Genomic DNA, 14,296 nt, shown 5'->3' with positions numbered 1-14,296 from the left:
TGTGCATTTAACACTGAGCAAGTCTCTTTGTTTCTCTTAGCTCCTTCAGCTCTGACGAGGAGACGGTGTCTATGGAGGCCCCGAGCACTGAACCTGAGCGCGAGGAGCTGCTGACCGAACACTCTGGAAGTCCAGAAGTAGAGGAGAGCTTCCTGTGACACACATTCCACTTCCTGTTATCATGACGTAACATCCTTAATGTACATTTGAGCAGGTTTCTTCAACAGCCGTTGATAAATACAGTGGGGGAAATAGGTATTGAACACGTCACCATTTTTAAAACATATTTCTAAACGGGCCGTTGACTTGAAATTTTCACAGAATGTTGGGAACACGCATAGAAATGTATATATGCAAAGGAAACAAAACTAATTCTTTTACAAGTGAAGTCATGTGTAATAAAACCACAGGGAAAAAGTATTGAACACATGAAGAAAGGGAGGTGTAGAAATGTATGGAACGCCCAGACAGCAGCTGGAATCTCTCAGTAGTTTTTCAGCAACCCTCTGGCCTTCCGCAGTGTAAATGAATAATAGATGATCAGTCCAACATTTACATTAGCACGAGCAGGCCCGGATTGGCTAATCGGGAGGACCGGGAGAATTCCAGGTGGGCCGGTCTGTTTTCTGGCTGCGAGGGCCGGTGTCCCTAGCTGCTTGCACTCTCAGCAGTCACACTTTTTTCTTCTATTTATTTTTTTGACCATAGCTTTACTCTTTTTAATCATTATTTTACCGTAGTGCCGCACTTTTTATTTATTTTCTCGCAGCCCCGTGAGAAAAATGCAGCCTGCAGGTTAACTAACGTTAATGATGATGATGTAATGCAACTATCGCCCCAAACAGCGGCACCTTAGTGAATATAAGAATTCGAATGAAATGAATAAAACACCTGCTCAATGAAAATCAAATGATTCACTACATTAATAAATCTGACATAACTTGATCAGAAATCTAAAAATAGGAGAAAAAGATTGAGCCATCAAAAGAAAGTAGTGCTGTGTCTTAAGGGTCGCAAGTCATTAGTTATTTTTTACTCTCACTGTAATAGCGCCAATGTGGTCCAGTGGTAACACATTGCATTTCAATGGTATAGACCTGTGATCGAATCTCCCATGAAAAATCTTCTTTTTTTTTTTCGATTTTATTGTTAAGACATAAAATACTGTTAGGGCTGTTGAACATTTGAATTTCTAAAGCAGCGGTTTTCTTGAAAAAGACGTGATAGTGCCATTAGTAACTGAATTGGAATCAGTCGTGAACTGAGGTGGGCCGGTCTGGCTTGAAACTCCAGGGCTGAAAATGAGTCCCACTCTGGCCCTGAGCACGACGATGAAGAAGAAACCAGGGTGGACATTTCAGCAAGACACTGATCCAAAACACAGCCAAGGAGTGTCATGACTGTGTTTGTCCACCAGATGCCACTGTAGTTCGCCAGCAACCCCCAGCGGACTACAGTGGCTTTAGAACTACATTTCCATACATTCTTTTGCACACACACCTGGTCTGTCATCTACACTGATTTACAACCACAGCTGTCTCCGTTCTCCGTTGATTACCTGGACTATATATTCAGTCATTCATCGTCAGTTGGTCGTTGTCGTCTTTGGTATGTTGTTCCTGATCCTTGCTCTTGTATCTTGTTATAGTCTAGTTCGAGTTTAATCTTTCTTAGTTTCTTGTTTTGTTTGTTTGTTTGCTATTTTGTACTTTGGATTTTTGTATTTTTGTCACTTTTACTGCACTATGTGAAGTTTATTCATAAACTAATTTCGGGAGGATCACGTGCTTATGATTTATCACGGCTGGTCTCGAATTTGTTAATCAGTATCTTCCAATCATTTGAGACCTAAGCCACTATAAATAACCACAGTTTTCAATTCACTTTATCTTCGTTTGGAAGAAACCCCCCTCCTCCCCTTTTTCCTCCTCCTTTACCTCTGACTGGGCGGCACGGCGGCCCAGTGGTTAGCACTGCGAGCCCCACAGCAAGCCCTGGCCCCCTAGGACCGGCGGATGTTTCTGTGAGGAGTTTGTATGTTTTCCCCGTGTCCGCGTGGGTTTTCCCCGGGTGCTCCGGTTTCCTCCCACCATCCAAAGACATTCAACATGCATAAATTTATTTTATTTTTTTTAAAACCAAGCATATATCTAACCCTTGTGTTCCCTTAGCTACAGCAGCGGGGGAGTTCTGAGATCCACCGAGCTCGGGCTCCTCTCTCGCTCTGCCAAACGGGAGGAAGCCCCGGACTCGAGGAGTCTTTGAGCTCGGGGCTCTCTCCCGGGACAGCATGCCAAACAAGCTTTTATAAATCATCAGCTAAGTGTGAACTCTTGAAACATCAATTAAACTGCACTTGGATTCTACACCTGCTTTTGTTCCTGTTTTGATCACCCTAACGTGACAAGGAGACTCTCAAATACTTTTAGAGAAAGAAAATCAAGCCATGCATTGTTATTACACAAACAATAACTATTTTTTTTAATATTTGTATTGTTTTTTTTTTGTTTTTTTTTTTACCAAAATCTGGTTCAATTCCATATCAACAGCTACTTTAGACATATTATTCCAAGGAAGGAAAAAAAACATGACGTGTTCAATACTTATCCCCCCCTGTGCTCTTAAAGGACCATATGTGAAGGTTGAGGCTTCAGTTTGTTTTTCTATTCTTTTTATGAAATGCAGTATTATAGACTGCGGAAGGCAAAGCTACAATGAGCATATACTGTACATTAGTTCTTACGCATAAGGTACACAGTTTAAAATCAATCCTCAGACTGTTGATCAGCACAGAAATGAGATGGTTTTAGATATTAGCTTTTAAATAAGTCGTTTTTGTACACCAGTATTGCATATTTCTTTTCTCCGTGACATTTGTTTTTTTAACTTTCATGTCAAAATCCTTGTAGCAAACTTGCACTTTAATGTTTACGAGCAATCGAACATAACACACACACACACACATGTGATCGTGATTTTAGTTTCTATTTTTGATTTCATTCTGTAAAGGGATTCGACGCAGAACACAAGACAGATGGTGTTTTTCCTCTTTAGGATGGATTGTGCAGCTTTTATTTTCCTCCCCTTTGGTACTCTGTGCTGTTTTCCAGTCATTATTTTTTGCAGCATAGAGAATCGATGTCTCTTTCATAATAAAAGTGCATCTGAATGACTCACGGTACATTAGAATCAGTCGTTTAGCAAATGTCTTTCATCCAGAGCGTTTTACTCGTAACATTTAACCAGTTCTTATCTTCAGATCAGTACAAAATCCAGTCTTTGAGTACGACCATGCTTTATTTGAATGCAGACACTTAATAATAATAGTTTGAGAAGGTGTCAATGAAGGCTTCGTCTTGTTTGTTCGTCTTGTTTACTCTCGATTATAACACTTGTTATTTGTATGTATGCACAAGGCCTTATTAAGTTGCACATTTCAATACAGTATATCACTTAGTAAGTAAAGTCACACACTCTAAGGTACCAAAGCTTTACTGTATGTATGTTTACGAGTATATTTTTGTATAGATATTTTGTACATTGGACTTTTACACATTATATGTACGATAAACAATAAAAAAAACTGTGATAAAGCATTTATCGTCTGTATTGTCTGCTGTTGTTGTGCAACACTGGAGATGTTGCTCTTTCATGGCTTGAGAAGCTAAATGGAGATATTAGTAATGCTTTACAGTATCAAATTGGTCAACAACAGAGTTCAGCAAGAGTTCATTTGCTCTTAGTGTCATTAAAGTCTCTAAGAATCATAGAGAGAGCTTGTGTTCATTTCTTAATGGTTTATTGTAGGTTATGATTCATTATTTTATTCAATCATCATGTTATCACTCCACCTTTTTTGAAAATAGGCTAACTTTACAACTCTCCTAGAGTTAAACAGCTGCATTTCGCCATTTTTGAATCCATTCAGCCAATCTGAAAGGAGCACTTTTAGCTTAGCTTAGCATAGATCATTCAATCGGATTAGACCATTAGCATCTCACTCAAAAATGATTAAAGATCGTCAATAATTTAAATATTTAAAGCTTGGCTCTTTTGAAATGTTTGAGACCCAGAAAGCGGCTGAATGGATTCAAAAATGTTTATGTAGTAAATTATATAGTTTTTGTAAAGTGTATTATGCAGTATAGTCTTTATAATTCTTTGTTAATAAATAGCCTACTGTACTAGTAACTGATAAACTCTAATAAATGGTATACAAGAGTAAAGGGCTCTCTAAAATACTTGATTTTTGATTGGTTAATCGGGCCTCAAGATATGTTATTCCAAAGTCTTCTTAGGTGTCTATTCTATAGGGTTATTCACGCTCAAACTAATATAACACAGGCTCTCTGTGTATTCATCCTGGCCCATACTAAAAGTGAGTATATTGTTAATATTATTATTTATTCATTCATTCATTTTCTTTTCGGCTTAGTCTTGTTATTAATCAGGGGTCACCAAAGTGGAATGAACTTTTCCAGCACATTTTTATGCAGCGGATTCCCTTCCAGCCGCTAACCATCTCTGGGAAAATATAAATATTTATTTATGCGTATTACTGTGCTGTCACCACACAGCAAGGTCGCTGGTTCGAACCCCGGCTCAGTTGGCGTTTCCGTGTGGAGTTTGCATGTTCTCCCTGCGTTCGCGTGGGTTTCCTCCGGGTGATCCGGTTTCCCCCACAGTCCAAAGACATGCGGTACAGGTGAATTGGGTAGGCTAAATTGTCTGTAGTGTGTGTGTGTGTGTGTGTGTGTGTGTGTGTGTGTGTGTGTTTGGATGTTTCCCAGAGACATGTTGCAGCTGGAAGGGCAACCGCTGCATAAAAACGTGCTGGATAAGTTGGCGGTTCATTCCGCTGTGGTGACACCGAATTAATAAAGGGACTAAGCTGACAAGAAAATGGATGAATGAAGGATGAGTATTACCGATCAGGATCAGTCACGTGGCTGTTTTTGATTGGCGCCATCTTGCATACTTACTGCAAGATTTACGAATATAATATTACAGCTCAGATCAGAATTTTGTTTCAAATCGTTTACTTTTGTGGATAATAGCCGTGTAATAAGTGAGTAAATGAAAAAAAAAATTTCTATTTAATTGAGTTTATATATATAAATATGAGCATATTTTTGAAATACAAATTTATTACATAATTTATCATTAGAAAAAAAAAAATAGAAATCTGTAAAGGTTTTAACTTTAACACTGTAGCCTATTGTCATATGTGGCCAGTACGTTTACTTTTCCTCAGTCACTCTAATATAACAGCCAATGCAGGATTAAAGCCTTCTTTTGAGAGTTTTTTTTTTCACAATTTATTATGACATAGTAGTCACAATAGGACAAATGAGCTCATGTATGGACCTTTGTCGGTGAGGGGTGGGTCTTTCGAACCACCTGAACCTCCTCTGGCTACGAACCTGTATAATTTAATTTGCTATATATCATTTACTTTGTGGTCTCGCACAATACATGTGTTATGTTAATGCTACATCATTCAAGGCTGGAGTGCAGTGGATGCTGGTTGTGTAATGATTAGCTTTTGAAAAGTGTTTACAATTGCATTAATATTTAGTTTATATTTCGACATTCTTAATCAGATAGTTGTCCAGAAAATCTAAATAAACTGAGATAAATAATCACAGATATTTTTTTATACAGAAATAATAATAAGTTTTGGACCTTATTTACTGTTGGTGTCAAAATTATTAGCCCTAAATTCATATTAGCCCTAAAATTATTAAGAATTCATGTTGTCTCAACACAAATCAATTAAGTTAACTTAACAAATATAAGTGGATTGAATATAAAACAATTAAGCTGTCTATTTAATTATGTTGAGACAACATTCAGTTAACTTCAGGTTCCCCGCAGAGTTTTAAAAAGTCTTAAAAACAAACTTTTAGGCCTTAAAAAGTCTAAAATTCACTGAAATATTATCTTGTAGGTCTTAAATAATTTTAAATAGGTCTTTATTTTCCTTTGTCTAAGTAAAGCTACCCAATCTGGATGACATCCATCTAATCACCAACAATCCATCTCAATAAAACCTTTTTTTTTTTTTTTTTCAAAGAGACACAATTTATTTAACAGCTGTTCAACACCTTACAGCAATTTCTCTAAATTAAATTCTATAATCAGGGAAAGAAAAAAAATAAATAAATAACAGAGCAACATATCACGTTACATAAAACATTATACTCAGTCAATTTGGACTAAAAGCCAACAAATGTATATTTTTAATTGTTTATGCAATTGGCTTTATAAGAATAATATTTTTTAGCAATGTTAAACTTGTCATTTAAAAAAAAAAGAAATATTATGTTTAAAAAAAGAAAAAGTATATTAAACTAGAGTTTTCTTGGTTTGACACGTTAAAATATGCTGCTAAAAAATACACTACCTGTCAAGCCTATTCAAGTTTTAGGAACAACAAATAATAACTTGACTTCTAGTTGATCATTTGGTATCAGAAGTGGCTTATATGAAAGGTAAAGGCCTCTAGATTACGCCTATTTTAAATGAATTAAAATGTGATGAAATAATTGTAAATGATTTAATTAGGACAGTAAGGTTTAACTTTGCTTATACAAAAGTCTTGTCACTTAACAGAAATAATTTCCAGTATAGAATTTAAAGTCATGGTGCAGGGGAAAAAAAAGTTAATATTGTGTCTGACTCCATCATGAGCTTGGAGGACTGCATCCATACATCTCTGACATGACTCAAATCACTGATTAATAAAGTCATCTGGAATGGCGAAGAAAGCTTTCCTGCAGGACTCCCAGAGTTCATCAAGAGTCTTTGGATTCATCTTCAATGCCTACTTCATCTGACCCCAGACATGCTCAATAATGTTCATGTCTGATGACTGGGCTGGCCAATCCTGAAGCACCTTCTTTGCTTACAGGAGCTTTGATGTGGAGGCTGGAGTATGAGAAGGAGCGCTATCCTGCTGGAGAATTTGCCCTCTCCTGTGGTTTGTAATGTAATGGGCAGCACAAATGTCTTGATACCTCAGGCTGTTGATGTTGCCATCCACTCTGCAGATCTCTCACACGCCCCCATACTGAATGTAACCCCAAACCATGATTTTTCCTTCACCAAACGTGACTGATTTCTGTGAGAATCTTGTGTCCATGTTGGTTCCAGTAGGTCTTCTGCAGTATTGTGTTGATTGGGATGCAGATCAACTGATGATCCATCAGAAAAAGTCTACCTTCTGCCAGTTGATGATCAACTAGAAGTCAACTTATTATTTGTTGCTCTTCCAACTGGGACCAATAACAAAACTTTTGTCAGGTAGTGTACATTATGTTTTTAGTGTGTGGCAACCGACCCGACCATTAGAAATAATCATTAGTGTTTAGCCCTGTATAACTCTAAAATTTAATTCATAATGGTCTTTAAATGGTCCTTAAAAGTCTTAAATTTGACTTGATTAAACCCGCAGAAACCCTGAACTTAAATCAAGTGGAATGAACGTAAAACAATTAGGTTGTCCTCAAAAATTGTGTTGTTTCAGCTCAGTTTATATAAGTAGTCTGAGTAAAAAACAGCATATGTAATTCTTTGATTGCAGTTGTTCTGTGTTTCCTTCAGCGAGCCCTCTCCATCTCTGTCCCGAAAAAACAAAACACAGAAAGAGCCTGAAAGTGAGCAGAATCGATTATGTGTCGGGCTAGTCAGCAAACGCAGTGTTTCTTGATGTGGTCTCAAAAGGAGCTGTTGATGGGCTGTTTTTCACATGTAAACACAGATGCTCTGCTCTGTGATCATGAGTCTGTCTGAACACTGGCCGGTTTTGTTCGCAGAGCTCCAGTGCTCGGGATCACATTTGTTTCACTTGAGGAGCGCGATGTCGACGGGAAACCCAAAGCATCATGGGAGGGGGTGTGACGGTTTGAGACCTGCTCTGCTTCAGACCTCAGATCAGCAGCTGAAGATCTGGAGCGCTGAGGATTTACTCACACTCAGGTAAATAAAACGTGCTTTGCTTTGCATGTTGTGAACAAAAGATTTGCTTAGCTTGTGGTTTTGCTTTTATTTTTGTACAATACAAATATCTGAACGTTGTTTTAAATGGGAAAAATCTGTGAGTTATTCTATAAAGAATGATGCGTTGTGTTAGAAACATATTTTGTTTTGTTGTGATACATGTATATATACAGTTAAAGTCAGAATTATTAGACCCCCTGAATTATTAGGTTGTTTATTTTTTTTCCCCAATTTCAGCTTAACGGAGAGAAGATTTTTTTGCAACCCATTTCTAAACATATTAGTTTTAAAACTCATTTCTATTAACTTATTTATTTTATCTTTGCCATGATGACAGTAAATAATATTTGAATAGATATTTTTTAAGACACTTCTATGCAGTTTAAAGGGACATTTAAAGGCTAAACTCAGTTAATTAGGTTAACTAGGCAGGTTAGGGTAATTATAGGCAAGTTATTGTATAACAGTGGTTTGTTCTGTAGACTACCGAGAAAAAAAAATAGCTTAAAGGGGCTAATAATTTCCCTAAAATGGTGTTTAAAAAAATTAAAACTAGCTTTATTCTACCCGAAATAAAACAAATAAGACTTTCTCCAGAAGAAAAAATATTATAAGACATACTGTGAAAATTTTCTTGCTCTGTTAAATATAATTTGGAAAATATTTAAAAAAGGAGACAAAAAATTCAAAGGGCTAATTATTCATACTTCAACTGTACATATATATATATATATATATATATATATATATATATATATATATATATATATATATATATATATATATATATATATTTGCAATATGAATATAATTTCACCAGATGATTTGAACTTAGATCGACTAGGATGATCAAGTGTTTTTCTATCCAGCGCATCTGCATAAAATATATTAAATTACGAGCATTTGTAACTGAGCAAAAATAAAAAGGTTTTCAGTGTAACAATATTTCAATGAAGATTTAAATTACATGGTCATCATCATAATTGTATACATTTTTTTCTAATACTTAGAAGTACATAAATATATATACTTATATATATATATATAGTATATATATATATATACTCTAATACAAGAAGTCATCATGGTGTTAATTTGTTTCTTTAAGTGACGGCAGTAAATGACTGAACAATAATTTGAACAATAGTTTTTAATTTTATAATTAAACAACTGAACTTTTTTTGTGTTTATACACATGTAATAAATACACATGTAGTTTTTATTATTATTGTTTTTTTTTCCAGAAAAACTCTGTTTATATATATATATATATATATATATATATATATATATATATATATATATATATATATATATATATATATATATATATATATATATATGTGTGTATATATATATATATATATATATATATATATATATATATATATATATATATATATATATATATATATATTTTTTTTTTTTTTTTTTGCATAATTGCATAATTAACCTATTTTCATACACAATAAATGTTTTTAATTATTATTGTTGATTTGCGGATTATTTCTCCCGTCAGCTGATTTTCTTCCTGTTGCCACATCCTGTCAGAATATTATTGTAATATTATTGTTTTATTTTTCAGAAAAACTCTGTTTGTTTATATATATATATATATATATATATATATATATATATATATATATATATATATATATATATATATATATATATATATATATATATTGAACTTTTTTGTTTTTATACACATGTAATAAATACACATGTAGTTTTTATTATTATTGTTTTTTTTCCAGAAAAACTCTGTTTATATATATATATATATATATATATATATATATATATATATATATATATATATATATATATATATATATATATATATATATATATATATATATATATTTATTTATTAATTTATTGCATAATTGCTTAATTAACCTTTTTTTATACACAATAAATGTTTTTAATTATTATTGTTGATTCGCGGATTATTTCTCCCGTCAGCTGATTTCTTGCTGTTGCCACATCCTGTCAGACTGAAATGAGAAGTCTGTACTGAAGGAGTGAAGGATCAGTCTATATTTCCTCTGAGACGCTGAAGACTGCTGAATGGTTAAGCAGGAGCAGCTCTGAGATGTTCTTCATGCTCTTATTCCTCATTGGGATCCTGCTTGGTCAAGTTCAGGGTAAGAACATCAGCGATTATAACCTTACTGTAAACCTGCAAGAAGATCTCAGGGGTTTATTCCCTGATGGATGCTCACAGTTCACCCTAAAAATATAATTTACTCACCCTTGACTTGGTTCAAACCTTTATGAGTTTCTTTCTTCTGTTGAAAGCAAAAGAAGATATTTTGAAGAATGTTGGAAACCATTGACTATTTTTTTTCCTAAAATGGAAGTTAATGGTTACAGGTTTTAAGAGTTGTTCAAAATATCTTTTTATGTGTGTGTGTGTGTGTGTGTGTGTTCAACATAATAAGAAAACTCAGGGTTGGAACCACTTGAAGTAGAGTAAATAGAGAGTAAATCTTTATTTTTGGGTGAACTATCCCTTTAACAGTCACATCAACAAATGAATGCTTTAAACATTCTCTGAATTAGTTTATTTTTGTATGTGTGACTCTGTCAATCAACTAATACCTGTGCAAATCAAATTTTCTGGGATGAATGAACTGACCTGAACCTGAACCTAACCTGAACCCGAATGAGTCCTGATGTTTAAAATATAAAGTTTTATACATTGAGCAAACATAAAACTTTCAATTTTATATGTTTGCTCAAGATATAAAAGCTTTACATTTTCAAGTTTTATATTTTTAGCTAAATTAATTATAAAATATATTATGCAAATATTATGCAAATGTTAAATTTTAATGTTAAGTAAATATTCTGAAAGTAGTAAGATAAAAAAGGTCACACTTTACAATAAGGTTTATTAGTTAATGTTAATTAATGCATTTACTAATATGAACAAACAATGAACAATACATTTACTACAGTATTTATTCATGTTAATAAACGTTAGTTAATGAAAATACAGTTGTTCATTGTTAGTTCATGTTAACTCATGGTGCATTAACTAATGTTAACAAGCATGGACTTGGATGTTAATAATGCATTAGTAAATGTTTAATTAAGATTAATAAATGCTGTACATGTGTTGTTCATGATTAGTTCATGTTAGTAAATGCATTAACTAATGAACCTTATTGTAAAGTGTTACCAAAAAAAATAACACAATAGATGAACGTTTAACTGAAACAATTTAGAAATGAAGCATTGCAGGATTGATGTATAAAAAAATAAGGTTTTTCTTTTTAAAAAATGTTATTAAAGATGAGAAATTTGCTTAAATTTGCTGACAAAAGATAGGTCGAAAATCAAAAGTTGGGGATGAATCTACTTACAAGAGATATTAGATACCTAAAAATGAATTTCAAATCAATACAATGATTATTTAAACTCAGAAATTACTAGTAAATTTAACAAATAATTATTAAGAAATGGCGATTAACATTTAAATTAAAGAGAAATTTGGAAGTAAAAAAAATAAATCATATTTTTACTAATGTTTATTTCTAAGCACATCATCATAAATGGTACTTTTTGTTTGCGTTTATATGAATCTGAAGCTATTCTTGATCTGTTTTTGTTCACTGCAGATATATTAAATTATTAAATTTATTATATATAATTTATTAAATAATATTAAATTTGACATGTTTTCTGAATGAAATCGAAGTATTATCAGCGCTGTATTGTGATAATGTGGTGCTGATATTAATGTTGAATTATCGCTCATTGTCATTTATGAGTGCTGTGATTAAATCTGTAAATATTTGAGGAGAGATCATTTGTCATGATGTGAGCAGCACTGATGGAGAGCGGTTTACTGTAGTTCATTTGATATTAGTCAGTTCATAATAAATATACAAATCTCATTAAATAAAGATACATTTACTGTAAATGCACGACGACTTAAGACTATTTTAGATGTATAAAGTAAATAAATACAGAACGTTATACTTAAAACAAGTAGCAGGGTTAGAAATAAAAGTTATTTCGCAGGTAAAATAGTTGTATTGTTCTTAATCTGTTGATTTCTTTTACTTTTTTAAGTAAAAGCTCACTTAAATGCATGCAAATTTCATTGAGTTATTAAATAAAGAATAATAGCATTGTCTGAATTACACTGTATAAATATCAGTTAATCAACAGTATTTTGTGATTCACAAGTGTTTATTTACAGTTGTGAATTGCATTATGGGATGTTGATCTCTGCTCTGTCAACTTCTGATGTTGAAAATTCAACTCTACAGTTTAACAAAGTGACTTTATTGACATTTTAATCAATAGTATAATGTATAAGAGATCAAATATTGAGAAATAAGTCTGTAAAATCACCAAAAAAAAGAAGTACTGGCAGTTTATTAAAAAAGGTTTTGTAGCGTAATACAATAATAAACACCATCTTATACAATATATGTTAATGTCAGTTTTATTCACAGTTGAAGTCAGAATTATTAGCACCCCTTTGAATTTTCCTATCTTTTTTAAATATTTCCCAAATGATGTTTAACAGATTCAAGAAATTTTCACAGTATGTCTGATAATATTTTTTCTTCTGGAGAAAGTCTTATTTGTTTTGTTTAGGCTAGAATAAAATCAGTTTTTAATTTTTTAAACACCATTTTAAGGAAAATTTATGAGCCCCTTTATGCTATTTTTTTCGATAGTCTACAAAACAAACCATCATTATACAATAACTTGCCTAATTACCCTAACCTGCCTAGTTAACCTAATTAACCAAGTTAAGCCTTTAAATGTCTCTTTAAGCTGTATAGAAGTATCTTGAAATATCTAGTCAAATATTATTTACTGTCATAATGGCAAAGAAAAAATAAATCAGTTATTCGAGATGAGTTATTAAAACTATTATGTTTAGAAATGTGTTGAACAAATCTTCTCTCTGTTAAACAGAAATTTGGGAAAAATAAACAGTGGGGCTAATAATTCAGGGGGGCTAATAATTCTGACTTTAACTGTATATAGCACTATTAAACACAACCAGAGATTGACCAATGTGCTGCACAGTACACATCACAACAAAGAAACATAAAAAATTATAGCTAAAATGGACTATCATTAGACTGCCGAACTCTAAATGCCACATCAAAGAGGCAAGTGTCAACCTAGATTTAAAAACAGACAGAGATAAACAGATCTAATACAGAGAGGCAGAGCATATTCCACAATGTAGGATCAGCTACTGTGAAAGCACGGTCAGCCCTGCATTTCAGCATCCACTTAGGAATGCATAACAAACTCTGATTAGATGACTGAAGAGACCGAGCAGGGGTGCATTTCCAAAAACCATGGTTAGCCAACTAAAGTCGCAAGTTGTGTCATTACAAACACAGTTTGTTGATTTGGTGTTTCCCAAATCCATCTTTCCAATGAACATTCGCAAACTGTGTCTAGTGTCTAGCAAAGTGCTAAATAAATGTAAGGAAATATTATTATTATTATGTCGCAACTGTAATAGCACTGCAAAAAATAAAAATAATAATAATGATAATAAATTTTGCAGTACAAATATGTAAACCTACTCAAATCAAGATGCATTTCCTTGAGAATCAAAGTGACACAATATTAGTTTAATAGTGTAATATAATAGTATTTTATTTTATTTGTTATAAATATAATTTTTTTTTCTACTATTACCTGTCCGCTCCTTTTGGTCTTCTCCTTGTTTTTACCACAATTTTACTTCATCCAGATCAGTTTATAAATTTCAAGTAAATGTATCATCTTCATTTTATTTATTTATTTTTTAATATTACTGAGGATGAAAATCACAGTTTTTTTCTTCTTCTTGTGGTAAATTAAATGATCAATTGATTCGTTTTTGATTTGTTTTGTTGTGGCCGTGGTAGAAAGAGACAGTTTCTTGGGGTTTTATTGTTACACAGGCAGATGATAAATAATTTGTGTGTGCGTGTGTGTGCGCGCGCGTGTGTGTGTGTGCGTGCGTGCGCGTGCGAGTGTGTGTGTGTGTGTGCGTGCGTGTTACCTATGTAATGTCCCCACTTTTCACAAAAACAAACACATGTGTGTGTGTGTGTGTGTGTGTGTGTGTGTGTGTGTGTGCGTGTGCGTGTGCGCGTGCGCGTGTGTGTGCGTGTGTGTGAGGATAGCAGAAGTGAGAGCAGGATCAGGATGTCTAGTGTGATTTCGCAGTGCAGATTACTGATTCCTCATCATGTTCTCCAAACACACACACACACACACACACACACACACACACACACACACACACACACACACA

At 33.3% G+C, this 14,296-nt stretch overlaps 2 protein-coding genes across 7 annotated transcripts in view; both read left to right on the top strand.

Annotated features, from left to right (window-relative positions):
• pdgfrb (platelet-derived growth factor receptor, beta polypeptide) overlaps positions 1-3,596 on the top strand; it is a 75,913-nt gene extending 72,317 nt beyond the window's left edge. For 2 of the 3 annotated variants that reach the window (XM_021481026.3, XM_021481027.3), the window contains exon 23: positions 41-3,596. In XM_021481026.3, the coding sequence (XP_021336701.1) occupies positions 41-158 (118 nt within the window). In that variant the 3' untranslated portion in view covers positions 159-3,596. 3 annotated transcript variants of the gene reach the window in all.
• A 4,336-nt stretch (positions 3,597-7,932) lies between these two features.
• csf1ra (colony stimulating factor 1 receptor, a) overlaps positions 7,933-14,296 on the top strand; it is a 39,743-nt gene continuing 33,379 nt past the window's right edge. For 2 of the 4 annotated variants that reach the window (XR_012389614.1, XM_021481056.3), the window contains exons 1-2: positions 7,933-7,980; positions 9,970-10,151. Coding sequence is in view for 3 of the 4 variants with exons in the window: in XM_021481056.3 (XP_021336731.1) it covers positions 10,100-10,151 (52 nt within the window). In the remaining variant the exon portion in view is untranslated. 4 annotated transcript variants of the gene reach the window in all.

Source organism: Danio rerio, chromosome 14, assembly GCF_049306965.1.
Source record: "Danio rerio strain Tuebingen ecotype United States chromosome 14, GRCz12tu, whole genome shotgun sequence".
Taxonomy (NCBI): domain Eukaryota; kingdom Metazoa; phylum Chordata; class Actinopteri; order Cypriniformes; family Danionidae; genus Danio; species Danio rerio.
The sequence above is the reverse complement of the archived record's forward strand: the minus strand, read 5'-3'. Positions and strand labels throughout refer to the sequence as shown.